General features: G+C 43.0%; 1 protein-coding gene across 1 annotated transcript in view; it reads right to left on the bottom strand.

Annotated features, from left to right (window-relative positions):
* DOCK8 (dedicator of cytokinesis 8) overlaps positions 1–27823 on the bottom strand; it is a 172266-nt gene that overhangs the window by 109205 nt on the left and 35238 nt on the right. The window contains exons 4-9 of the mRNA XM_033163798.1: positions 25602–25673; positions 23252–23375; positions 22411–22623; positions 9976–10061; positions 8214–8280; positions 5441–5590 (exon numbers count right to left, since the gene is read on the bottom strand). Of these exons, the coding sequence (XP_033019689.1) occupies positions 5441–5590; positions 8214–8280; positions 9976–10061; positions 22411–22623; positions 23252–23375; positions 25602–25673 (712 nt within the window). The remainder of the gene's footprint in view (positions 1–5440; positions 5591–8213; positions 8281–9975; positions 10062–22410; positions 22624–23251; positions 23376–25601; positions 25674–27823) is intronic.

Below are 27823 nucleotides of genomic sequence, written 5' to 3'. Positions count from 1 at the left end.
CGACTTGTGCAACCCAACTAGCATGGCAGATGTTTGTCCTCTCTGGGGTCTGCTGCTAGTCTTCTGGACTACTTGATTTATATGACCTGTTGGATCTTCAATCAGTTCCATCTCTGGTCTTGCTATTAAGTCCGTGTTTCTCCGCAATGAAGAATAAGACTGGGAGAGTGGACTATTTGGGAGAGTTGGCAAAATTTTATCTTCTCTTGGTTGATCGGTGCTATATGAAAGTTCCAGGTCCGGCATCGAGGAATGGGTGGAAGGGGATTTGTCCAGCTGTAATATGTCATGAACGCCTTCTTCAGATATGTTTGACAAGGGCGGATCGTGTAGATCTATTAGAAGTAAGGAGGGTTGTTCTACTTGAAGGAAGGGGCCAGTGGTTACTTCTTGGAGTTGTACCTTATCCTCCATTGCCGACGTACATCTGGGATTAGTTATTTCAAGTTCCATATGATCTGGTTCCTCTGGGATATAATGTTCACTCTTTCAAGACGGTCTGCTGCTGAGCTTCCTGATAAGCTGGAGTTTAAGTGAGTCCAGCCTGTCAATAATCTCTTTTTGTTCCGTCTCTGGTAAATCAGCAAAGGAGGCAATAAGTTCAATTTCTTCTGGTGGCGTCAGGCCAATTTCCACAGAATCACTGTTCTTTATTTGAGGGGTGGAGGCCACATAGCTCTGCTCCTGTATCGGAACACCCGGTTCGTCATCCATTGGTGTTTCAGGATTGGATGGTTTTGAGATCTCTTTAGATATTTCCTTCAACAATAGAGGTTTAAGTGTAGAGTCTATAAAGACTCTCGTTGGTGTTATCCCATGACGTGATAAAAAATATTTTCCTTCGTATTATGATGGAGGGAATTCTTGAAGATTGAAACGCAAGAAGCACTCTCTGGGATCTGCGATGGTGGGCAAGGGGGAGGACTGCACAGAGGTCTATTTGTGATACCTCAATGTTTAAGAGCGCCCTCAGGAGCTCCTTGGCTCCACCCAAAGTTCGCCATCTTGAGTCCCCATTTTGAATAGTTAGACCAACTTTCCTTGTTTGGAGAATCAAGGATTGATGGTCTACTTGGAGGTTAAGGTTGTATTTGAATTTGTCAGTATGTTTGTTATTTAAGGGTAAACACCTCGTCCACATTTTCTCCCCTTTCTCACCTGGTACCTTGACACAGGTTGACGACAGTGGAGTAGTAACTAGCTTTTGTTGTAAGCTATGCAACTGGAAGGAAAGGCCCTCAATTCTGTTGAATATACAGTGCAGGGTATTGATTATTAGATGTAGCTGTTCAAATGTCATATGATTAGCCGTGCCAAGGTCCGATTCCTCCTTCCGAGGAGGGCCGTCTCTGTTACTGTTGGTCACAATGCTTGTTATCTGAGGCATAATTTGCTCTTCATCTTTAAGTGCTGGCACAGAGTCAATCAAGGGATTGAAGCGGTTCCGAGTTTCTACTGCATAAGTACATTCCAGCAAGTTTCTCCCTTCTTTAAAGTGTCATGAATCAGCCCTTGTTTGTTTAGATCTCAGGAGGGAAGGGGGCAGTGTCTCCTCGGGGTCTCTAGGACGTTTCCCGTATCCCATAATTTGGATTTACAAAAGAAAGAAAGAAAGAGTCTGAGTAACATATAGCTTTGCACCTTAAGGCACTTGGTGACTCAGCGTTTCTCTTCTGAGGTCAGCTTTCCACTGCCGAGGGATGTTTTTGGCCTTGTTTCAAAAACCCCAGGGCTATAAATCGTTGTCGCCCAACCTATGTTAAACCTGCCCTCACAGATTCACAAGCTAAAATCAGATTGTTAAGCAGAGGAGTTTTTCCAACCCGGGTATTTCACAATTCTATTGTTGCACCCTTATGTAAGATGAGGACTGGTGCTACAGAGGGGCCCACAAAACCAAAACCTGGATCCTCAATAGAAGTAATGACATTGCAAAAAACAAAAAAACAAAAAAAAAACTTGACAGGTGGGGAGGAAACAGACATAGAATAGAATCATAGAATCCTAGAGTTGGAAGAGACCACAAGGGCCATCCAGTCCAACCCCCTGCCAAGCAGGAAACACCATCAAAGCATTCCTGACAGATGACTGTCAAGCCTCCGCTTAAAGACCTCCAAAGAAGGAGACTCCACCACACTCCTTGGTAGCAAATTCCACTGTCCAACAGCTCTTACTGTCAGGAAGTTCTTCCTAATGTTTAGGTGGAATCTTCTTTCTTGTAGTTTGAATCCATTGCTCCGTGTCCGCTTCTCTGGAGCGGCAGAAAACAACCTTTCTCCCTCCTCTATATGACATCCTTTTACATGGCTATCATATCACCCCTTAACCTTCTCTTCTCCAGGCTAAACATGCCCGAGCTGAATTCACAGAATCATGCCCAACATCAAAATAACAAGGTGAGCCAAATGGAACAGCTGATTCCTCTAGACAATCATCTTCAGGAATCTGAGCACACTGTAAATCCTTTGGAAGAGGATTTTCTCAGCTCCTTTAGGAACCTTCCTCAGGAAGAGCAACAAACAGTCATCAAGAGGCTTGATCTTATGAGTCAGACATTGAAAGAGATTAAAGAATTGGAGGTAGAGACTGACAATAGACCCAATGGCCACAACAGAATGATAACTATAGAACCACTGGAGTACTGGACAAAGATGAGATACTTAGATGAGGAGGAGTCAGGAACTACGCCCAAGGAATCCCCACTGGTGAGCAATTTGCAAAGAAAAGGCCCAGCGAACACAAACGTGAGTACCTTATGTACAACAACTGAAATAATCGGATGTTGTAAGAATTTCAAGGTCTTTCATATATATATATATATAATAATTGTTATTAATTTACCAAACAAATAAGGCCACATGTCTGAAAACAGCACAGAAAGACAGGCCTCACTCCATTTTGACTCCTAGCTGGCCAAGTGTTTTCATCTGCAGGGAGGAGGTGAGAAGTCTCTGCCTGAGGATGGGCCATTTCCCTCACAAAGGACAGCCATTAGTCCTACCAGCCAGGGAGGAAACCTTTTGTTTTGCAGAAATGTGTGTCTGGGAGGGGTCAGGGAGAGATGGCACAGGTGTGGAAAATTCCCAAGTTATCTCCTCTGACCCTCCCCAATTTGTGATGTAGCTCTGATGTATTGGGGGGGGGGGTCTTGGGTTACACCTCTTCTGTGATTGGATGCTTTTTCTGGGGGTGGGCTAGACTCCAGGAGGGATTTTGAAATGTCTTTATAAGAGCATGCCTGCATTGTTCTGGGTCTTTTCCCTGAAAATCACCACTGTTGCAACAGCTTCAATAAAGATCAAGCTTACTAGCTGCTTTGCTTCTCAATCTTCTCTGGTTGGCCTCTGTTTTTTACTCCTACCAATGGAGAACCTTCAAAGGACTTTGCAAGGGCTCTTGTGTACCCCATAAGGGAATAAGGGCAGATTTTTTCTTATTACACGGACATATGGATCAGGGACGCGGATGGCGATGTGGGTTAAACCATGGAGCCTAGGGAATGTCGATCAGAAGGTTGGTGGTTCAAATCCCCGCGATGGGGTGAGCTCCTGTTTCTTGGTCCCTGCTCCTGCCAACCTAGCAGTTCAAAAGCACGCCAAAAAGTGCAAGTAAAAAGTGGCAGCGGGAAGGTAAACAGCGTTCCCGTGTGCTGCTCTGGTTCGCCTGAAGCGGCTTTGTCATGCTGGTCACATGACCTGGAAGCTGTACGCTGGCTCCCTCGGCCTGTAAAACGAGATGACTGCCGCAACCCCAGAGTCATCCGCGACTGGACCTAATGGTCAAGGGTCCCTTTACCTTTACCTTTTCTGCATCATTCCACTAGCATCAGCGATACTGTTGCCTCAAAAACTGGTAAACTCCGAGAGTATATTAGCCAGCAATTGAGTAAACCACTGTAAAACAATTAAACTTCTCTCATGAAATGTAACAGGGTGGTCGAACAAGATCCAAGACAGTGATTTCTGTTCCTATCTACAAACTTGGGCAAAAGAGGGCACTAAGGTTGAATTATAGGGTTTTACAAATTACATTCAACCAGCTCTTAAAACTGTGTGGAAGGCCTAGCGGGGGGCTGGCGGTGCTGGTGTCAACATCTCTTAATGTATCAATTCAACAATGTCCCTCGCTGACCACCCCTAATTTTTTAGTGTTGTCCCTTTCTGATAGTCTCCGGAGAAATACTTATTTGTATCTGTACCTCCAATAAAGTCTTGCAGGGAACTGAGATCATATTGGGAAAAACTTGACCAACTACCGGTACTTGAAAGTATAGACTCTCTGTCACCCAACCCTCTGCTTGTCTTGGGAGGTGACTTCAATGCCAGGATTGGCCTTGTTTCCCCACAAAATACAATATTATCTGGACTAAACGTGGAGCACAAACCCAATGCAGTAACATAAAAACTAAGACGCATTGACAATGGTGAGTGGAAAGTCATTAAATAAAACTGTATTAATTTGCTAATAATTTGTAAAAATTGGGCTGTAATTTGGAAAATCAATAAAAATAATTGGCAGCATGATAAGCCCATGGACAGCATCAACTTATCTATGTACTGTCACCCTATGAAACTTTTCTGGGGGTGGGGGAAGCTTATCTTTGGAGAAAATACTTAATGGGCCAGATGTGGATCATGGGCCCTAACTGCCTGCCCCTGCTTTAGAGAGGTGGCTGATCCACATAAATCAGTAAGCCAAACTATGGCTTAGAGAGGCTGCATGAATATGCAAGGGCCCAGGGAGAATGAAGCATTTTGCTTCTCCCCAGTCCTTTTCACTGTCGCACTAAACTAAGCTAGGCCAAGGTTTGACTTAGTGCAGGGGTAGGATGCGTCCCAATCGCCTTCTCAATCCAGCCCACAGACGTTCCAGGAATCAGCATGTTTTTTCATGAGTAGAATGTGTGCTTTTATTTAAAATGTAACTCTGGGTTATTTGTGCGGCATAGGAATTTGTTCATTCCCCCCCCCCCAAAATATATATATACTCCGGCCCACCACATGGTCTGAGGGACAGTGGACCGGTGCACGGCTGAAAAAGGTTGCTGACCCCTGGCTTAGTGCGTGATCTGAACCAAGGTTTGCAGTTAAGCTCTCTACTCCCTGATCAGGTTTGATCTTTGTTACAACATCTGGTTGGTGAAGAAAAAGCTTAACCATGTGCCCCTGATGCTCCATATGGCGTGGCAGCAAATAAGACTGAGCAGGAGCCAAGTGGCTGTGTGCTCCTCTCCAGGAGCCTGCAAGTCTACATGGTGTTGCTAAGTCTTCGTTTGGCTTAGTGTGAATCAGGTCATGCTCAGTAGACTCAAGAGAATTTTATCATGTCTGATCTTTCCATAAAGTTGATATACACAAGTTTGCTTATTCTGCATCAGTTCTAGTTAAGAGTCAGAAAATACAATTTTAAAATCCATAATTAGGATACAAATATGACTTACCTTCACAACTAGATAGATATCTGGAGATGGATATGTTACAGAAAATACTGCAGACCTTGCCTGACTAGATGAGTCAATACATGGTGAATGTGATCGCAAGAACCCTTTTAACTGTTCAGAGTTCAAGTCACAATGAAAATTTTCTGAGATCTTAAAAAAATGTAAAAACAAAAAGATATTTCACAACTCTTGCAGGAACTGGTGTGCAACCTATCATAAGTAAACAATCACAGCATTCTCACAGGCCCATATAAGATCAGCGTACACAGTTGGGCCTGATGAGCATTTACTGTTCCCAACTCTAATCCTGCAGAAAGCCATCTAATTCAGATTTTAATTTGATCCTGACTTGTTTTTTAGAGATGATTTAATTATTGTTTGATTTTATATCAATGTTATATATTTGATGTTAGCTGCCCTGAGCCCGGTCTCGGCCGGGATACAAATAAAAGTTTACTACTACTACTACTACTACTACTACTACTACTACTATTATACTAATGTGTGTGTGAATTCTGGTGTGGGTGTTGTTTTAAGCACTGAAACAGGGCAAGTTGCTTTAGAGGTGAGATTGCACAGCCTCCAGCTTCAGTGGACATTTTGGCTCATGGGGAGCCAGAGAAATGTGGATTTTTACACTCAGGAACTCTCTCTAATCCCAATGGTCCCTCTGCAGGATTATGGTGAGGTTAAAATGATAGAATCACACAAATGCACATATTGATTTTTAGCCTAGTAAATTCTACTCAGACCAGACCCACTGAAATCAATTGCCCTAAATTAGTTATGCCCGTCAACAGGCCTGCTCTCAATTTAATTAGCGCTGGATACAACCCAGAGACAGAATCTCAAAAGTCCGCCAAAATTAGTTCTCACTCATCCATCACTGTGTCTAATTAATTGCAGTGGATAAATGGTGGTTTTTTCAAAGCACATTTTAGAAACTGCTGAATTAATTTCATACAGACTGATTTTATTTTGCAAGACATGGCAAGCAGCTTATTATGGTTGATTATTATGGTTCATAAACTATAGTCAGTTGTGAAAATGTTGAGTCGCACAAACTTAAGGATAGGGTACATCCAAAGGATATTTACCGTGTGATGACCATTTGTCAGTATATTGTTGCACCATGCATGCAGCTACGGGGAAATCTATGGCTACCTATCACATCTGGACACGTCCCATGCCTCTGTTACCTTACTGCTTCAACTGATTGCAGAGCTCTGGTAAAGGTTGCCTCACCATGTGTTCAGGTGCTCACATGACCAACTTTCCATGTGGCTTCCTATCTCCCACAGTCATCTGTAGCCACCCAAAGCACAGTCCCAACAATTCATATGTGAACAATTTTGAAATGTGGGAGGGGGTGATGTTGTTAAATAATGTAGGGTTACCAGACGTCCCCAGATTTGCAAATCTGTCCCCGGAAAAATTCCATCTCCGGAATGTTCCCTGGTAGCACAGTTAGCTCTGGCTGGCTTCAGGAACTGCTTGCTGCCTGCTGCTGTGGTGCCCACCATTTTGGGCTGGTACTTCAGGCGAGGAGAAATGGTGGGCACCATGGCAGCAAGCAGCTCCCGAAGCCAACTGCGCTACCAGGCTGGCTCCTGGATGCTGAGGCTGCCGCCACTGCCGAAGGGGAACCGGGGACGTCCGGCAGTACAGATCTCCTGCCCCCTTCCTGCTTTGTTTTGACTCATCGGGGGAGGCTCGGGAGTTGCGGGTGGGCAGCCATTGCCCAGTTTTTTAAAAACTCTGTGCATTTATGTTTCACAGGGAGCAAAAGAAGGGGCTTGGCACCTTACCTGGCAGAGAAACCGTGCACCTTGTGCCCCTCCTGGGCAACGGCTGCCTGCCCGCGACTCCTGAGCCTCCCCCAATCTGTTAAAACAAAGGGGGAAGGGGGCAGGAGATCGGGGAAGGCTTGGGAGTCACGGGCGGGCGGTGCGCCATTGCCCAATTTTAAAAAACTCTGCACATTTATGTTTCACAGGGTGTGAAAGAAGGGCTGTGCACCTTTATACAATATGCATGTGTGCTTGGGCCCAGGGTCTTTTGCCTCACCATCCCCACTACTGATTCCCTGTTGCTACTCAGCTTCAAAAGAAAAAGAAGTGTCCCCGGATTCATTGAAAAAAATCTGGTAACTATAAACTAATGCCTTGTTTACATTATTTTATCATTACCGTATTTTCCGGCGTATAAGATGACTTTTTAATCCAGGAAAATCTTCTCAAAAGTCGGGGGTCGTCTTATACGCCGGGTGCTGAAACTTCCGAGCCGGACTGGAGAATCTGCGATCGCTGCATACGGTGGAGGGAGCTAAAAAACAGCCATGGCCGCATCTCCGCTGTTGCTGCCCACCCAGAGGCATCCACGGCTTCTGATTCGCTGCAGGAGCTTCCTGCAGCCCAACCAGAAGCGGTGCCACTGGTACATACAGTATACAAATGTCCAGCAATTAAAACCCCATCATGGCTCTACCAGCAAGAAGAAAGAAATCTGAAGCCAGTTTCAAACTTAAAGTTGTAAACTTTGCCATGGAACATAATAACTGCGCTGCTGCAAGACAATATGGAGTAACAGAAAAGATGGTTTGGGACTGGTGTGCGTTTTATTTGGTGTGTGTTGGAAGAGGGGTAGTCTTATATGGCAAGTATATCCCAAACTCTATATTTTAACTGGAAAAGTTGGGAGTCGTCTTATATGCCCAGTCATCTTATACGCTGGAAAATATGGTACCCTTGGTTTTGTTCATCTGCACTCTTACCTTTTTCCTTTCTTTTATATCATAGAGGGCTAAGCTTGCGAATAGTGGCTCAATTTCTATCTCAAATCTGAAACAGGAAAAGATGGGGCACTGATAAATAACTAGGCACATTTGACACATGTAAACAAAACACAACACAAGGGTTAATGTGCAGTATCTGTGCACTGGCAACATTAATTTATCTCAAGTTTTGGTTCCTTTAATCCTCCTTCCCTACTCTAACCAAGTTTTAAGTGTATGTGCTTTGCATATTCTTCACTTCCGACCCGTCTCTCTCCATCCTTCCTTCTGTTTTTCTCCACTGTCCATTTTACATTGTAAGCTCCTTGGGGACAGAGACCTGGCTGTTTCTGCCTATGACCAACTGTAGATGACGATGTCAGGCTCAGGGAATTCTATCCCTCCCCTGGTGGCAGCAAGAAGCAGGGAATAACAAAGAGAGGCCTTACTAATGAGTTTATTTAATCATCACGGTGAGAGAGAAATAAATTAATGGCGTTGCTCCAACTGAGTTCCTCCCCCCTCCCTTCCTAGCAACAGCACCTCCCCTTACAGTGTCTGCCGAGGCCAACTGTCTCTGCATCCTTTGCTCTCACACAAGTTCAAAGATAAGGGGGGGGGGGTCAGCTATACTCTCCAGTGACAACATGTCAGCTGGCTGCTCTGTCTCTGTCTCCCCCTTCTCTTCTCCCAACACATCCCAACTCTTCTGTTTGCCTGTCTCTGAGCTGGGATCTTCCTCAAACCCCTGCTGTAAATCAATACTGTCTTCCTCTTCTCTGGAAGCTTCAGGTGGAGGAGCGCAGTCTCCTCAATCTCCCCCCCCCCCTTAAGTCCAGTCCCTGACAGATGTTGATGATAAAATCTGAGATACACATTTGATTATCACTCCACTATATTTTGACTTCTGCCATAGTAAAATAGCATTTGAGATTACATTTGGTCTTTGTTAACTTAAATTTGTTCCATTTTTAAAAAGAAGAGCATGTTGTCAGATATGAGCAAAATGGTTGTCAGTGACAATATCAAGAGGAATATATGGGTTACTATTAATTGTTCACTATTATTAGTGCATTTTGGCAATTTTTCCATATTACCGTATGGGCCTGAATATGAGCCGCTCCCTTAAAATTCCGCCAGCACTCACACCCATTCCGTTTTAGTGTATGTCTGTTTCAGCAGCGATATCATAAAAGCCAGTTTTTGTAAGTTTGCAAATTTAAGCTGCACTTTAACTTTTCATGGTCAGAATTTGGGGGGAAAAGTATGGCTTATATTCAGGCCAATATGGTATTATTATTTTCAATCCAGCAGAAAAGAGCAGATCCGTAGGTGGGTTTCTCCCCTCTTCGTGGCATTCAAAGAAAAAAAAACTTCAGTTAAACTAAGACAGGAGAAGGTTTTTTTTTAATATCCTGAAGGAGGCTACCTCTGTAGATGGTGTACTGACTGTGAGAGAATCAGAAACATTTCACACAAGCAAAAGACTACCATGTTAGAGAGAAAAGTTCAAGACCTGTCCTCTCACTGATCTGCTAATTTTATTTTTCCCTTAAAAAAAAGGTAAATAAGAGAAGAATCCACTAATATGATCTCACATCTGTAGGCTGAAGTTGCAGAGTCCATTCTACCATCTCAGAAGTATCCTACCTCATTCTGCTGCATGTGCAGGTGTAACCTCAACCTCTGAAGGTCACATGATGGAACAATGTCCAAACCTGAAAACATGCCCTGTGGAACCAGAAGTTACAGAGATACTTACTTCAGAGTCTGTACTTTCACCAATATCCTATTGCCCAGATATTCCTTGGGGCACTCAGGCACCGGTCGTATTTCCACAGCATCCTCCTATTAACAAACACACATTTTTTCGATACAAACATCAACCAAAAAAACACAAACAATAAAAACCATCTATATATATAAAATGCAAGTGTCTCTGCGTCCAGTCCGTGTGTCTCTGGGTTTGCGCTACTGCGCATGTGCCCCACGGACACAGGGATTGGATGGAGAGAGATGGGCGCAAGCAGTGTCGGCAGTTCAAGCGGGGCGGTTGAATCCGAACGCCCGCTCCAGAGGACGAGGGGAGGCCAAGAAGGCAGGTCACGCTGCTGCTCTCGCCGCTGAAAACCGAGCCCCGAGGCCTTGCAAAGAGCGGGAGGGGGGGGGCTCACCGCGGCACCTTACCCGGAAGAGTCGAGTTCCAAAAGCCCCGCCGCCTCTCGATCTCCCTCCACTTCTCTTCCTGCTGCTCAGGCTACTATTGCCGCCGTGCTGTCCACCGGCCCGCCACCTCCCGGCAATGGTGCTGCTGCCGCCGCCCGAAGCCTGCCCGGCAGCAGCAACCTCCTCCGACTCGCCTCTTGCACGCCATTGCAGGCGGCGGTGGTGCCTGAGACACTGCGCGGGGTGGGCGGGGGAGGAAGGTTCCCGCGCTCGGCTCCACCACCAGCCGGGCTTCCCGCCGCCCGCTCGGCCTCCAGGGGACACCCAGGCAGGCAGGCCGACAGGTCCCGGGCAGCCCTAGGGAGGGAGCACGCCGGCCAGCTCGGGCGGCCCTCGGCGGCCTGTCCGGGCCAAGAGCCCCTGACAGGTGTCTCACCTCCTCCCCTCCTTGCCGGACATGGCGCGAGCGGCGAGAGTAGCGGCGGCGGCGTGTCCCTCAGCGTCTCTACTCGCCCCGGCTGCGGTTCTCTTTATCCGCCTCCTGCCGGGGCCCGGCCAGCGCGAGGGCGAGGGGCAGGCGACAATAGACTGAGGGGCGGGCGGGAGCAGCCAGGGCCCAAAGCAACATGGCGGCGGACTAGCCGCCGAGGGAAAGAGAGCGCGCGAGTGCAAGTGACGAGGCGGCGGGTGCAGCCCGCCTCAGGACCGCATGCACCGCGCCCGCAATTCCGCCGCCGCCGCCACACTTGCCACGAGGAGCCTAAAGGGAGCGCCTCATCAACAGCAGTTTATGGCTGTTGATTGCATGTTGATGAGATCCTCCTAAAGTGTCTCCCCTGCTAGAAGAAAACAGTAAAAATTGACTTCCTAAGCAGACCCATGACTTCAACAGGCTGCTCAGCTGAGGCGCCATAATTAAAGACTCCTCATGTAAATAAATGAGGCTGCTTCCTAAATGCTTTTCTCCCTACCCCCTTTTTAAAGCGTCTATTCCTCTCAGTAGGAATATTACAGTAGTTTGTGGCATATTAACTGCCCCCCCCAAAGCGGTATTGATATTGGCCGGTTGCAGTGCGGCTCACAAAAGTGTAAAAAAAACAAACAAACCGTGGGAAGTGTCGAAATTTTCCCAAGCAGTAAAACAAGTCCCAAGAGACCTCCTATATTTCTTATTTTCCACACAAATTGCTTTTTAAATGGGCTTTGCACCCTCTCAGCTCAGTATCCTGTGGAGGGGAACTGCTGAGGCTTCCCTAAATCCAGCCCTGGACGGTCAGCAAGAATAATAAAAGAAAAAAATGAATGAAACTGCAATTACAACTTTATTTTTTTGCAGAGGCAGAAGCCATAATAAAGTTCCCTTTAAAAGCCTTCAAGCGGTCCTAAACATTTAGGAAGCTCACTTCCCCAGTGTCATCATGCTGCATAAATTATTTCATGTGACAATTTGTGGATTGTCCAAAGAAAAGGCTCTTTTGGTAGCTTCATATTAAATCACCATTGATGCGAGAGGACTCTGCTTAGAGGCTTTTATACTGTACTTATGACTTATGGCAGTTGGAGTCCCAACAATATCTGGAGGGCTGTAGGTTCCTCACCCCAAACCACATATGTTCTAGCGCCCGTTATTTTAACGGGCTTAAACCACTAGTAATAACAATAATAGCACAATTTGGCAATTCAAATTTGAATACACTGATATACCTATGACTACACCTTTTTTAAAACACTGTTTCCCCACCTCTCTCACCTCCTTCTACCTCCCACCACTGTCCGCCTTATCGCTTAAACATTCATTCCAGATTTCTTCATATTTATCCATTCTTAATTTGCGACGACATGCAATTCGTTCATATGTAGCTAATCTGTCCATATTATCAATCCATGTGCTCAATGGAATCTTTTTACGGCTCTTCCAATTCATCAAAACAAGTTTTTTTGCTTCTAATATAGCACGGTACATCCATTTTTTTTGACCCCCTGAAATCTCTCACGTTTCCGGAATATAATTTAGAATGAAATTCAGTTCCCCTAAATAACAATTCCTTTTTATTACACTTGCTATAAATATCCTTACCTCGCACCAAAATGATCTTATCATCGGGTAATTAATCAACATATGTACTAACTTCGCCTTTTTACTTCCACATCTCCAGCTGTTGTCTGCACTTGTTATTTTCTTCTGGTATAGTTTTGCTGGAGTCCAGTGGACTCTAAATATTATTTTCTGTTGAATAAGTATTAGTCTTAAATCCATAGAGGCTATTTCTGTTCATTTTATACTTGACTCCCATATATCATTTGTTATCTGTACCCCTAACTCTTCACTCCATTTTTGTCTATCATATTCTAAATCATATTTCTTCCTGTTCAGTACGGTTTTATATAGTGCAAGTGTAGAGTTTTTTGTTTTTGTTGCAGAGATTAAATCTTGTAGCAGCATAGGTGTTTCCGATGCTGCTATAGCATCAGGGCCAAACTGCCTCTCCAACATCCAGTATGTTTCAATTGGATGTATTGCCATTGCGTTTCACTAGTTAATCCATACTTTACTTGCTAAGTCTTATATTCCACAAATTTATAATTTTCATCAGTTAATTGATTCAATGTCAAAATACCAGACTCATGGAAAGAAGCATATATCACACTGATTCTGAAACCAGAACTGATAAAACACAGATGAAGAATTATCGACCAATATCACTTTTACATGTGGATTACAAAATTTTTGCAAATGTCATGGCCACTAGGTTAAAAAGAGTTTTGAAGGAATATATCCACAAAGACCAAGCAGGTTTTTTACCTGGTAGACATATGAACAGTAACACAAGGAATATTGTGGATATATTGGAAAGATTGAAAAAGAATATAAATACAGAAGCTGCTTTGATGTTTATAGATGCGGAGAAGGCCTTTGACAACATTTCTTGGAGTTTTATGAAGAAGAATCTGGAAAAGATGGAGGCCGGTCAAAGATTTATGAATGGTATAAATGCCATTTATAAAGAACAAAAAGCAAAAATTATAATAAACAATGTGATATCTGAAGAAATTAGAATAGAAAAAGGAACGAGACAAGGTTGCCCTATCTCCCCTCTACTCTTTATAACAGTCCTGGAGCTCCTTCTGAATATGATTAGAAGAGAACAGCTGATAAAGGGGATAAGGGTGGGAGAGAAAGAATATAAATTGAGAGCCTTTGACGACGATCTAGTGCTCTCCCTACAAGATCCAGAAACCAGTGTGGCTAAAGCGTTAGAGACAATTGAATCATTTGGACAGGTAGCAGGATTTAAGCTGAACAAAGCAAAGACCAAAGTTTTAACTAAGAATCTAACAGTTATGCAGGTACAGAAATTACAAGCTCAAACTGGACTTAGTTTTGTTAACAAGGTCAAATATCTGGGAGTGAACTTAACACCCAAGAATCTGAACCTTTTCAAGGATAATTACGAGAAATTGTGGAGTGAGATAAAAAGAGATTTGGATATATGGACGAGACTGAAATTGTCTTTGATGGGCAGAATAGCAGCTATTAAGATGAACGTACTACCAAAGATGCTGTTTTTATTTCAAGTGCTTCCAATTATTGATAAGTTGGATTGTTTCAGAAGGCGCCAAAAGGATCTATCTAAATTTATCTGGCAGGGGAAGAAACCTAGGATAAAATACAAGATCTTGACTGACTCGAAGGAAAGAGGTGGATTCTCACTTCCAGATCTCAGAATTTATTTTGAAGCTGCAGCCTTTTGCTGGTTAAAGGATTGATTTAAGCTAGAAAATACTGCTGTTTTGGACTTGGAAGGGCATGATAATGTATTCGGCTGGCATGCCTATCTTTGGTATGATAAAGTTAAGGCCCACAAAGCTTTTAAGTCTCACATTATTAGGAATGCATTGTACCAGGTTTGGATTCGGAATAAAGACTTGTTAGAGAGGAAAACCCCCAGATGGATATCACCAGTTGAGGCTAAGGCCTGTAAGAGACCTAATATGCCTGCTAATTGGCCGAAATATGCTGATATATTAGAACAGGAAGGTCAGAATTTTAAATTGAAAAGTTATGAACAATTGAAAGAGAAAGTATCTGACTGGTTGCAATATTATCAGATAAATGAAGTTTTTAAGTTGGATAAGAAACAAGGCTTTGAGTCAGAGAAATCTAAGTTGGAAACGGAGCTAATAGAACCAAGTATTAAAAATCTTTCCAGAATGTACAATTTGTTGCTAGAGTGGCATACGAAAGATGAAATGGTTAAATCAGTTATGATTGACTGGGCGAAAGATGTTGGACATAACATAATGTTTGAGGATTGGGAGAGATTGTGGAGGGAAGGTACTACGTTTACTGCATGCAATGTGTTAAGGGAAAATGTTATGAAAATGATCTACAGATGGTATTTAACTCCAGTAAAGTTGGCTAAGATGGTTTGAGTAATGAATGCTGGAAATGTAAGCAAGTAGAAGGTACCTTCTTTCATATGTGGTGGACGTGCCCAAAGGTAAATGACTTCTGGGAGAAGATATATAATGAGCTTTAAAAAGTGTTGAAAAACACATTTACTAAGAAACCAGAGGCCGTTCTGCTGGGCATGTCCAACTATGAAATTCCCAACAAAGATAGGACATTTTTTATGTATGCCACAACAGCTGCTAGAAATTTAATAGCTAAAAACTGGAAAACTGAGGAGCTACCAGCAGTGGAAGACTGGCAGATGAAGTTGGTGGACTATACGGAACTCGCAGAACTGACCGCAAAACTCCGAGACCAGAGGGAAGAAACAGTGCATGAGGATTGGAAGAAATTTAAAGACTGTTTGAAACGACGTGAAAAGATAGACATTTGGAATTAAAATCAGAGGACATATAAGGCTACAGTAATGTCAGAAGTTATTTTAAGATAGGATATAAGAAGTAGTTAGAAATGTGTTATGCTTATTTTTATTAGGATTAAGATTATAGGTAAATGATGATTATGGTTTATAAGGATTAAGATTAGTTGAGAAGGAAGATTTTATAATGTTATAAAGTTACTAAAGATAATTAGAAATGAACGCAGAAGAGAGGATGTGAGGAGGTCCCAAAACAATGTTAGGAATAAGATAAGAATAGTGGAATAAGTGTTTGTTTTTTGTATTTTTTGTAGTTTTGTAAAAACAAAATCGAAAATTCTTTCTAGTAGCACCTTAGAGACCAACTGAGTTAGTTGCTGGTATGAGCTTTCGTGTGCATGCACACTTCTTCAGATACACTGAAACAGAAGTCACCAGATCCTTAAATATAGTGGGGGAGTGGGGAGGGGTATTACTCAGAAGGGTGGTGGGAATGGGTGATAGGCTGATAAGTGTGGAAAACCTGTTGACGACTCTAAACGGCTGCAATTAGTCTTGCAGGGAAAGGCAAGGGGTGAGATGGCTAAAGATAGCTTTGTTATGTATAATGAGATAAGAATCCAATGTCTTTGTTCAAACCAGGTTTCTCCATGGTTTTAAGTTTGGTGATTAGTTGCAATTCAGCCACTTCTCTTTCCAGTCTATTTCTGAAATTTCTTTGTATTAAGACAGCTACTTTGAGATCTTTTATAGAATGTCCTGGGAGATTGAAGTGTTCTCCTACTGGTTTCTCTGTCTTGGGAGGAAGACCCTTCATCGCCTACAAACAGCCACCCAATCTCAAACAGCTCCTCACCCACAATAATACAAAAACAGGACTCAACATGGACACTGGTACCAGAGCCTGCAATAAACCCAGATGCCAACTTTGCTGCCACATAAACCCGGATAACACCATTACTGGTCCCAACAACATCAAACACACCATCTCAGGACTATTTAATTGCTCATCTTCCAACATTGTGTATGCAATCAAATGCCAACAGTGCCCTTCAGCTCTCTATATTGGACAAACAGGCCAAACCCTACGCCAAAGGATAAATGGACATAAATCTGATATCAGGAATCACAAGACAGAGAAACCAGTAGGAGAACACTTCAATCTCCCAGGACATTCTATAAAAGATCTCAAAGTAGCTGTCTTAATACAAAGAAATTTCAGAAATAGACTGGAAAGAGAAGTGGCTGAATTGCAACTAATCACCAAACTTAAAACCATGGAGAAACCTGGTTTGAACAAAGACATTGGATTCTTATCTCATTATACATAACAAAGCTATCTTTAGCCATCTCACCCCTTGCCTTTCCCTGCAAGACTAATTGCAGCCGTTTAGAGTCGTCAACAGGTTTTCCACACTTATCAGCCTATCACCCATTCCCACCACCCTTCTGAGTAATACCCCTCCCCACTCCCCCACTATATTTAAGGATCTGGTGACTTCTGTTTCAGTGTATCTGAAGAAGTGTGCATGCACACGAAAGCTCATACCAGCAACTAACTCAGTTGGTCTCTAAGGTGCTACTAGAAAGAATTTTCGATTTTGTTTTGACTATGGCAGACCAACACGGCTACCCACCTGTAATTGTAGTTTTGTAGTTTTTGTTGTAGTGTTTTGTTTTTTGTATTCTTTTTTTAAAAAAATAAATAAATACCTTTTTTCATCCAATTTTGCCCAATTATTACTTGGTTTCCAATTTTTAATTTTGGATTGGCCCATATTGTTAATTTCTCATGCTGATAGGAGTCATCCTTATTATTTTTATTTATATTCATCCAAATTTTTAAAGGTGCTTTAATAGTCTCCAGGATAATGGGATATTTCATAAAATTGGAGCCAAGTTTAGTCCACCCTACAAGAGGTTCAAAGAAACTATATTCGAGAGAAGCCCAAATGGGATTCTTGCTAGCTCTCCAAGAATTAGTCTTACTCAGCAGGTAAGCCTGGTGATATGATTCCAGATTTGGGAGCCCAAAGCCACCTTCCTTAGCTGGGAGTTGCATTTTATGTAGTGATATTTTAAGTGGCTTTGTACCCCCCACAGACACTGTCAGGAAACCCCCCTCGCCACAGCAGGTAGCGTTCCTGGGTCATTTGCAGTACAGGGAACCACCATCCCCAGTACGCAGTTCGTCGTCTTCCTCGAGCGGAGGAAGCGACTGCTCCTCCAGTGGGGAGGGGGAGATGGGCAGGGGCTGTGACAGCGTTGGAGAGCCTCAGCACCAAGTAGGAAGTGGGGGACAAGGACCTTTTCCCGTGCCCTGTTTTCGCAGGGAGGAAGGACGTGGAAGGGGGAGGCGAGGATTCAGAATCCCGCGCCTCTTATGTTGGACCAAGAACCGGAAACGGACATTCCTGGATTCTGCAGAGGGATGAGCTGGACATCTTTACTGTAGCTCCACTGTAAATATCTGCACAATAAAGAACTTAGTTTGTAGAAGTTCAGAGTCAGCCTGATTCCTCATGAGCAACCACTGAGAGTCCTTACAGACACGATCTAAATAGTTGATTTATTTTTTGGAAGTATAATTTGGGGATATATATTGGTAATCCTCTAAGAATGTATAAAAGCTTTGTAACAACATTCATTTTGAAGACATTAACCTTTCCCCAAAGGAAGAGGTTTAGAGGTCCCCACCTTTCAATATCAAAAGAAATCTCATTTATAATTTGATTCAAATTTAATTTTACAATTTGGTCTATATCAGATGAAATAATTATACCCAAATATTTAATAAAGTCTTTGCACATCCAAAATTGATGGTTTCTATATACTGTAGCCCTTGGCCCTATTGGTAAAATCTCTGATTTTGTCCAATTTATGGAATATCCCGATATTTTGCCAAAGGTTTTTATTTTTTCCATAATTTTTGGAATTGTATCTTCTGGTTTTGTAATAAATAAAAGGATATCATCTGCAAATAATACAATTTTGTAATTATCTTTGTTGTGTTTTACACCCTTGATATGCTCATCCTGAATTATTGCTCTTGTTAATGGTTCCAAGCATAGATTAAATAATAATGGAGAAAGAGGACATCCTTGTCTCGTTCCTCAATTTAAACTAATCAAATTCGAAATTCTTCCATTTGTAACAATCCGGGACGTTGGGTTTTTATAAATCATTTTAATCCAATTACAGTATTCTATAGGGAAACCAAATTTACATAACACAAACCCTATGAATTCTTTATATATTCTGTCAAAAGCCTTTTCTGCATCTAATGACAATATCATAAATTCCTCTTCATCTTTATTTAAATTTATCAAATCTATTATTAATCTGATATTATCTGTAGCTTGTCTTGTTTTTATAAAACCTGTTTGATTATTACCGGGTAGGTATCAAATCTTGAATAACGTTTTGTAATTTTGCAGCCAATATTGCATTCAAAATTTTTGCATCAACATTCATTAATGATATTGGTCTATAATCTGCACATTTAGTAGGGTCTTTGTTAGGTTTTGGTATAATTATTATTAAAGCTTCATTGAATGTTGTAGCCGATATAAAGTGGTGCCCCGCTAGACGAAAATAATTCGTTCTGCGAATTTTTTCGTCTAGCGGTTTTTTCATCTAGCGAAGCGGCAATGACAGCTGCGCTCCACTAAACGGAAAAAAAAGACGAAAATTTTTCGTCTTGCGAAGCAGCCCCATTGACTTTTTCGTCTTGCGGGGCAGCTTCCGCTAGACGAATGCTGTTCGTCTAGCGAGTTTTTCGTCTAGCAAGGCATTCGTCTAGCGGGGCACCACTGTACCTTTATAAGCTATTTCCTCATAGACTTCCAGAAGTCTGGGGACTAGTAGATTTTTGAATATTTTATACCATTCTATAGCAAAGCCGTCTGGTCCAGGTGATTCCCCATTCCCCATTGTTTCTATTGCATTCTCAATATCTGATATATTTAGGGGTGCTAATAACATATCTTTTTGATATTCTTCAATAGTTGGTAGTTTAATATCTTGAAAGAAGTTCTCCACCTCATCCTCTGATATATTTTCTGGCCCTTCATATAATTTTTTGTAGAATTTAAAAAAATCATTATTAATATCTATTGATGGGGTCACTATGATGTTATTTTCATTTCTAATTAAAGGTATTATTTGTTGTTGTATTCTATCATATGTAACTTAAATGCTATTTCTGTCTCTTCTGTTTTAATTACAATTATTAAGCAACTACCATCTTTCTCTCTTATTACAGTGGTACCTCGCAAGACGAAATTAATTCGTTCCGCAAGACTTTTCGTCTTGCGGAAATTTCGTCTTGCGAGGCACCGTTTCCCATAGGAATGCATTAAAATTTAATTAATGCGTTCCTATGGGAAAAAAGTCAGGGAGCGCCGGTCGGAAGGGGCGCCGGCCGGCACCAGAGCCGCGCGGCGCCGCATTTTAAGGCTGCAGCGAGCGAACTGTTCGCCCGCTGCAGCTTTAAAATGCGCCGTAGCTAAAAAGGCTTACCTTTTGGCTCCGGTGGGGGGGGGGTTTCCGAGTCGCGTCCGCCATTTTGGATCGACTCAGACATGCGCAGTCGATCCAAAATGGCGGACGCGACGCGGAAAACACCCCCCCACCGGAGCCAAAAGGTAAGCCGCGCCCCTCCCGACCGGCACGGCGCCGCGTTTTAAGGCTCCGGCGAGCGCTGCAGCTTTAAAACGAGGCGTCGCGCCGCAGCTAAAAAGGCTTACCTTTTGGCTCCGGTGGTGGTGGGGGTGTTTTCTGCGTCGCGTCCGCCATTTTGGATCGACTCAGACATGCGCAGTCAATCCAAAATGGCGGGCGCGACGCGGAAAACACCCCCCCACACACACCGGAGCCAAAAGGTAAGCCTTTTTAGCTGCGGCGCGACGCCGCGTTTTAAAGCTGCAGTGCTCGCTGGAGCCTTAAAACGCAGTGCCGTGCCGGTCGGGAGGGCTTACCTTTTGGCTCCGGTGTGTGGGGGGGTGTTTTCCGCGTCGCGCCCACCATTTTGGATCGACTGCGCATGTCTGAGTCGATCCAAAATGGCGGGCGCGATGCAGAAAACACCCCCCCACCACCGGAGCCAAAAGGTAAGCCTTTTTAGCTGCGGCGCGACGCCGCGTTTTAAAGCTGCAGCGCTCGCTGGAGCCTTAAAACGCGGCTCCGGCGGCTCACAGTGGTACCTCGCCAGACGAATTCGTCTTGCGAAAAACAGCCATAGACGAATTCGTCTCGCGAGTCAACTAAAAACTCGCAAAACCCTCTCGTTTTGCGAGTTTTTCGTTGTGCGAGGCATTCGTCTTGCGGGGTACCACTGTATTTCCAGCCTTTCCTAAATAAAATTGTGACTCCCCTAGCATTTCTGTCTGTTTGTTGAAAAAACTTCTTTTACCCATTGACATTTCAAAGTTTGAGCCCCTTGTTCTGTCAAATGTGTTTCCTGTAATAGACCTATATCAGCCTTTAATGACTGTAGATATCTGAGTATTAGGTTTTTATTTCTTTTCCTTTAACCCCTTGACATTCATACTTATAATTCTCATTATAACTTTAATCTATAGGTTTTCTTGTCATCTATTGTATCTTTAGCAAATTTGTTTGGAAGGCTTAATATAAACTAGATATACTAACAATTATTATCACTCCAACCTGAGTCATATATTAACCATGCTTATATTTAACATATGGATTATGAAATATATGATTAATTAACATTCTTACAAATCTAAATATATATAAGGCGGACTCTACCCGTTATATTTATATACACACTGAAATTAACTTTAAGTATTCCCAATCAAATAATTATTATTTGAAAATATTCGAAGATGGAACAGTTCCTTTTGATCCAAATATTTGATGCTTCTGTGTTATCAGTACCAACAAAAGCAGATGTAACCCAGGGTGCACACAAAACAACAAGGGTGATAGCCAACTAAATCATATCCACAGCAGACCCACTGAAATCAAAGAACACAAGTAACTTAAGTCCATTGATTTCAATGGGTCTCCTCTGAGAAGGGGGTGGGGAACCTCAGGCCTTAATTTTGCCTCTGGCCTGGCATGTGGCACTTGGAATGTTTCCAAGAGCAGAATAGGTCCTCCGTCTGAAAACGCTCCCTACTTTTGACTTTGTGCATGACTTAGTTTGGTAACATTCAGTAAGATATTCACATACAGATCTCCCAAACCATATGTTTCAGGTAATTCAACCAACAAGTCTGCCACCAACAAGTTGGAGCAAAGTCATTAATCCTTTTAATTTAATTTATAACCCACATGCTAATCCCTTTAATGTACTCTTTCAGCTGAAGTCGGAAATGCCAACCCACCTCACAAACCCTTCCAGTTCTAATGAAAGGATGAGATATCTGCACATGAAACCTAAGCAAAGTAAGGCTGATCCACAAGGCCATAACAGGCTTTCATTTATCATGGCAAAAAGCCACAATTCAGGCTTTGTCTGAGGTTCTGGTATTCCACAGGTTGAGGTTCTTTACTGGATACACTTGGCACACTTCTAGGCTGTGGGATCTGTGTGTGACACATATTTCCCCTATACAGTCATGGTAAAATGTACTATCTGTTCCAAATATGTGCACTCTTTGGAGCAGATATCCAAGGCTCTATTCGGCATCATGAGAAGGAGGGTCCCCAAATGCAGGACAGAAGGCTGGATGACCACATTTGGAAGCAAAGAATGTTACTATAGAAAGAACCTCCCCCTGAAAACATATTAAATTCAGAGTCTAAACTTATCTAAGTGCACCACTGACAAGAGCATGTAGAGCTGCTGTCAACCCGAGTTGATTCCTCTTAAACATCACATGGAACTACACATTGTGTCATGCTACTGTTCCAATTCAACTTAAGGAGGAATATAACTGCACCAACAGAGACATGTTCCAAGAGCATGTTGCCTATCTACAGCCTCTGCCAACCTGGTGCTCTGGCTGGGGATGCTGGAAGTTGTAGCCCAAAACATCTGGCACGACCAGGTTGGCAAAAACCTGCGCTAACATAATGTGGTCAAAACAGAGACAGCAAGCAAAGCACAATGGTGAGATGTTTTGTGGGCACAGACTGAGGCAAGCTCACAACTCTTGTTTGAATCTTAAATCTTTGTGAGATATTTCCTTGTTAAGCATGCAACTGTGCAATGCAGGTTTATGGCTCACCTCATCTATACTGGGATACAGTGCAAATAGTTCTGCAGGCCTGTTGGCTTGCCGTTGCTCCTCATTTTGCCTTTGAAAGTCTTCTGCACTAATGTGCTGCAACAGGTCTGCCAGACGAGCATCTGGCTGTAGGCTGCGCAGGTCAAAGTCCCCAGATGTGAGTGTGGCTTGAATGGAGTCATCACAGAGGACTTTTAAATGCCTGGGAGCTGTCTGCTCAAGAGGGCATGAAGTAGGAGGCAACATCATTAATCACTTTAGTTCGCAGATGTTAAAGATACTCAGTATTTCTCTGCCATAATTCTTTTTCAACTCACTGCAATAATACTTTTGAAATAACTATTCCCCAAAACAAGTAACAGATGATATTGATAGACTAAGGCCAAGCCAAATATATCCCCCTTCGTTTTTGTGGGATCATTTCTCCTCTGCAAAAATGGGCAGGAGTTTGGGTTCTCACAAGAGAAGTGATTGAATTCTAATAACCCCTGGAATCTCACATCGCTTGGAGATTGGGGTGTTGTGCAACAATATTAAAAATTACAAGTGATTTGCCCTTTAGAGTCATTAGATTTACCAAAGAGCAAGTGATGAATTAAATATCTAGTTTGTCTAATGTACCAAATACATACAGGTATCTGGTATGTAGCGGGCAAGAATGCAATTAGTTGGGAGCTGCCCTGAGTGGCTGGGGAAACCCAGCCAGATGGGCAGGGTATAAATAAATGATACTGATACTGCTGCTGCTGCTGCTGCTGCTGCTGCTGCTGCTGCTGCTGCTGCTAGTTCTACCCCTCTTCCCTGTTCAGCCCAGGCCAGAAGCTATCTCAAAGGAAAATACCTGATAATTGGAATCACGGTCATCTAAAACTTCAGATTCAAATGTTTGCTTTTGAAGGGACTTGTGGAAATCACTCCTGGATCCCCTTTTTGTTAAGATGCATGTCTCATTACTTCCTTGGTTTCTTAAATAATAAAAAATAGCAAGTTAGATTTCAATAAAAAGGGGGGGGGGAGGGTAAAGCACAATCACTATCAAATAAATAACTTCAGCTGAAATATCATGGCATCCATAAATAGTGCCAGTCTAATGAATTAACATAAGATGTGCCTAAAAGGAATATAAATTTATCATAATATACTGAAATGCTATATCCTTATTATGAAGTTCAACTTAAAGCAGATTACAAAAGATATTCCATGTTTATATTTATATTACAGGTAGGTAGCTGTGCTGGTCTGCCATAGTCAAAACAAAATAAAAAAATAGAAAAAAATCTTCCAGTAGCACCTTAGAGGCCAACTAAGTTTGTTCTTGGTATGAGCTTTTGTGTGCATGCACACTTCTTCAGATAAGAAGCTCATACCAAGAACAAACTTAGTTGGTCTCTAAGGTGCTACTGGAAGGAATTTTTTCATTTTTTATTTTGTTATATTTATATTGTTCATCAAAAGAATGCCCTGCTCCAAAAGTCACTCAAATAATTTTGTTATGAAGTTTTGGGCAAGGACATCTCAGAAAGGTCAGAGGCATGAAGTATATGGCATGTGGAGTGATACAAGACAGCAGCTGCCCTTACAACGGTCTCCATACAACGCCATACTCTGCACAACTTTCCAAGCCACAATGTGTTCCAGCAGAAGCCACCAAGAGACTACTGCCATTGCTTTGGTTGTATCTAGTCTTACTTCTGGCCTAGTTAAAGGTAAAGGTAAAGGGACCCCTGACCATTAGGTCCAGTCGTGTCTAACTCTGGGGTTGCAGCGCTCATCTTGCGTTACTGGCCAAGGGAGCCAGCGTACAGCTTCCGGGTCATGTGGCCAGCATGACAAAGCCGCTTCTGGCGAACCAGAGCAGCGCACAGAAATGCCGTTTACCTTCCCGCCGGAACAGTACCTACTTGCACTTTGATGTGCTTTCGAACTGCTAGGTGGGCAGGAGCAAGGGCCGAGCAACAGGAGCTCACCCCATCGCAGGGATTCGAACCGCCGACTTTCTGATCGGCAAGCCCTAGGCTCTGTGGTTTAACCTACAGCGTCACCTGCATCCACCCATAGTACTAGGTCCCACTGAGCTTCTGCTCTACAAGCAGCTTCATTTACTGATAGAATGAAACCCAAGACTCTCCATGGGTGTCCCCATAGCTATGACCAGAGCAGAGCCGCTTTCATTTTGAGATACTGAGAAAACAACTTTTTGCAGCCAGGCCTACCATGTTGATTAATTCAGGTTTCTTTCTTTCCAAAGCAACAGCAATACACTGAAATGCTTTGTTGTCTTGCATAACAAATATGCTACAATAAACAACTGCAGACCCTCCAAGTGTCCCTATTTTCCAGGGACATCCCTGATTTAGAGAAGCCATCCCGGTTTCTGATTTGATCCTAGAATGTCCCACTTTTCCTTATGATGTCCTCATTTTATTGGAGAAAAGTTGCAGGGTATGGAGTTATCCGACCCCCGAGTCATCTGAAGACAATCCTGTATAGGTTTTTTAAAAGCGTTTAATGTTTTATTGTGTTATTATATATGTTGAAAGCTGCCCAGAGTGGCTGAGGCAACCCAGTAAGATGTGTGGGGTATAAATAGTAAAATTATCATTATGGAATGGGATGTACCTATTTTCATTGGAGAAATGTAGGAGGTCATGCAATTAACTACATAGCATTAAAGACAAGAGTGCTGGATAGTTTTTATTATGAAGCTGTAATGTCTGAGAATTGTTTTCATGTGGTGAAAATGTAGACACTTCCTTTGTAAGCATTTAATGCTTTGCTGCTTTCATGTTTCAAAATATACCAGGACAGGCAAATAACCATCAAAATTATGCCACGCCATTGGAAACTGCCCTATACTGAGTCAGACTCAGCACTACCTACTCTGACTGGCAGCTGCTCTCCAGAGTTTCAGGCAAGAGTTCCCCCCCCCCCAGCCCTGCATGGAGATGCTGGGGATCGATCCTGGGACCTTCTGCCTACAAAGCAAATGCTCTACCACTGAGCTATGGTCCTTCCTCCTTCTAGTTGCCAGGCCTTTCTAGACTGAGCCAGTGTGAATATCTAGTGAGAAACTAATCCTACCTCTTGACAAGTTAAGGGACTAGTCAAAACAAAAGGTGTTAATATTCCTCTGGGAAGAAAAAATATTTAAAATCCTTGTTTTGACTCTTTGCTGCAAATGTGGCACTTACTTTCGATTCACTATCAGCCAGTCACGAATATAGGTCTGAATACAATCCCGGACATGCGGATCCAACTCAGCCCTGGAGAGGGTACAAGAATATTAATATGCATAGCTAATTACAATGCACAACTCATTTTTTAGGAGTATGAATGGGGAACTCCAGGCTTGGGGGCCAAACACAACCTGCTAAATTTCTCTATCTAGCCTTTAAAACTCTCCCCAAGTCACATCCCTCAACAGCACTAATTTACTCCCCAAGTGTTTTGGCCTTGCCAAAATGCATCTTTAAACTTTGAGTATGCCCCTAGCTTGTCTGCAAGGAAGATACTGAGGAGTGTGCGAGAGTGTGTAGAAATTGCCTACCATTACAAATGTAACATTTACATTTGTTCCTTTGACAGCTTCTTGTTCTGGCCCATTCCCCATTGGCAACTGCCCCCACTCAAACATGGTTCAGAAGAGGATGTGGTCCTTGGGTTCAAAAGGGTTCCCCACCCCTGAATTATAGCTAAAAAGGAACAAACCATACAAAGTCAAATAATAAACCACACAAATACAAATATCATTTTTAAAAGGAGTATATTGTTTAAGCTCCAAAAAATAATCCATACAATCTCCAGCCAGTGAAGTGAGGAGCAGCAGGAGACTAAATGATTGGTCTTCTTGGAGTGGAAAAACTGGAGTGGAGGGAGAATGCATTCTGGCTCAAATGAGATAAAAGTAAAAAAGCTAAAGGACCCCTGGACGGTTAAGTCTAGTCGAATTCGACTATGGGATGTGGTGCTCATCTCCGCTTTCAGGCTGAGGGAGCCGCCGTTTGTCTGCAGACAGATTTTCTGGGTCACGTGACCAGCATGACTAAACCACTTCTGGCACACGGGACACTGTGAAGGAAGCCAGAGCACATGGAAACACTGTTTACCTTCCTGCCACAGTGGTACCTATTTATCTACTTGTGCTGGGATGCTTTCAGACTGCTAGGTTGGCAGGAGCTGGATGTGTGGATTCAAACTGTTGACCTTACGATCTGCAAGCCCAAGAGGCTCACTGGTTTAGACCACAGCACCACCTGTGTCCCTCAAATGAGATAAACATTCGTTTATCTCAAGCCTGGAATGAGGAATTGCTAAGTGATGCTTGGGTCTTTCCTATCAGTGGCTAGTAGCCATGGTGACTATGCTCTGCCTCCCTGTTCAGAGGCAGTCTCCTTGGGAATCCCAGTTGCTGGAAACCACAGGAGGGGAGGGGGCCCTTGTGCTCAGATCCTGCTTGTGGGTTTCCCATAGGCATCTGGCTGGCTGCTGGACTAGATGGACCATTGGCCTGATTCTGCAGGCTCCTTAGGTTTTAAAGGATCAGGTAGTGTAACCTTCCCCAGCCTGGTGCCCTCACACTCCAACTTCCAGCAGTCCATAACCAACATGGCCACTGGTCAGGGAGGACAGGAGCTACAGATGCAGCAACATCTGGAAAGTAGGCAGTACTAAACGGAACAAGACAGACCAACAAAGAGACTCAGCATTAGACATCTTCATCTGTTCACTCTTATATTTGGCCAGGGGGTAACGTTGCACCTGCTAAGTACTTAATTTGCTGAGTTGCCCATTCTTGATGTTTGCAGTACTGTAATGGGTAACTCAGCAAATGTCAAAATGCAGTGCCAGTCAGCTTTATCCATAACTTCTTCTAAATTCTAAATTCTCTCCAAAGCACAGGTAGATTAAAAAATTCTTACTCTGTCCCACCCACAATATAGTGAAAAGAGAATATAGTGATTAGTGGATAGAGGAGGGAGCAGCTATATTAATACAGAGCTCAAATGAAGTGAGTGGCTCATGTGTGGCAGATGCTTGCATGTGTCAATATAGCAGCAGGAAAAGACCACAAGGTGTCAGCAGAGCGTCAAAGTGAATTTCAAAATGTTTTCATTAGTTTCCTAAGTCAATAGTGAACAGTGATAGTTCCTACAGTATCTGAAATGGATTGCAGTCCAGTTTCCATCTGCATCCTCTGTTGCTGATGTACCAGGCTCGAGTGTACCAGACTTGATCTGTCATAAAGTATGGAAACTCTCAGATTCAAATATTTCATAAGATTTATAGCCCCTTTAGAATACAGTGGTACCTCGGGTTACAAACACTTCAGGTTACAGACTCGGCAAACTGGAAGTAGTACCTCGGGTTAAGAACTGTACCTCAGGATGAGAACAGAAATCATGTGCTAGCGGTG

The sequence above is a fragment of the Lacerta agilis genome, chromosome 11 (assembly GCF_009819535.1).
Source record: "Lacerta agilis isolate rLacAgi1 chromosome 11, rLacAgi1.pri, whole genome shotgun sequence".
Classification (NCBI taxonomy): Eukaryota; Metazoa; Chordata; class Lepidosauria; order Squamata; family Lacertidae; genus Lacerta; species Lacerta agilis.
Note: the sequence above shows the minus strand (reverse complement) of the source record. Positions and strands in the feature narration are given on the sequence as shown.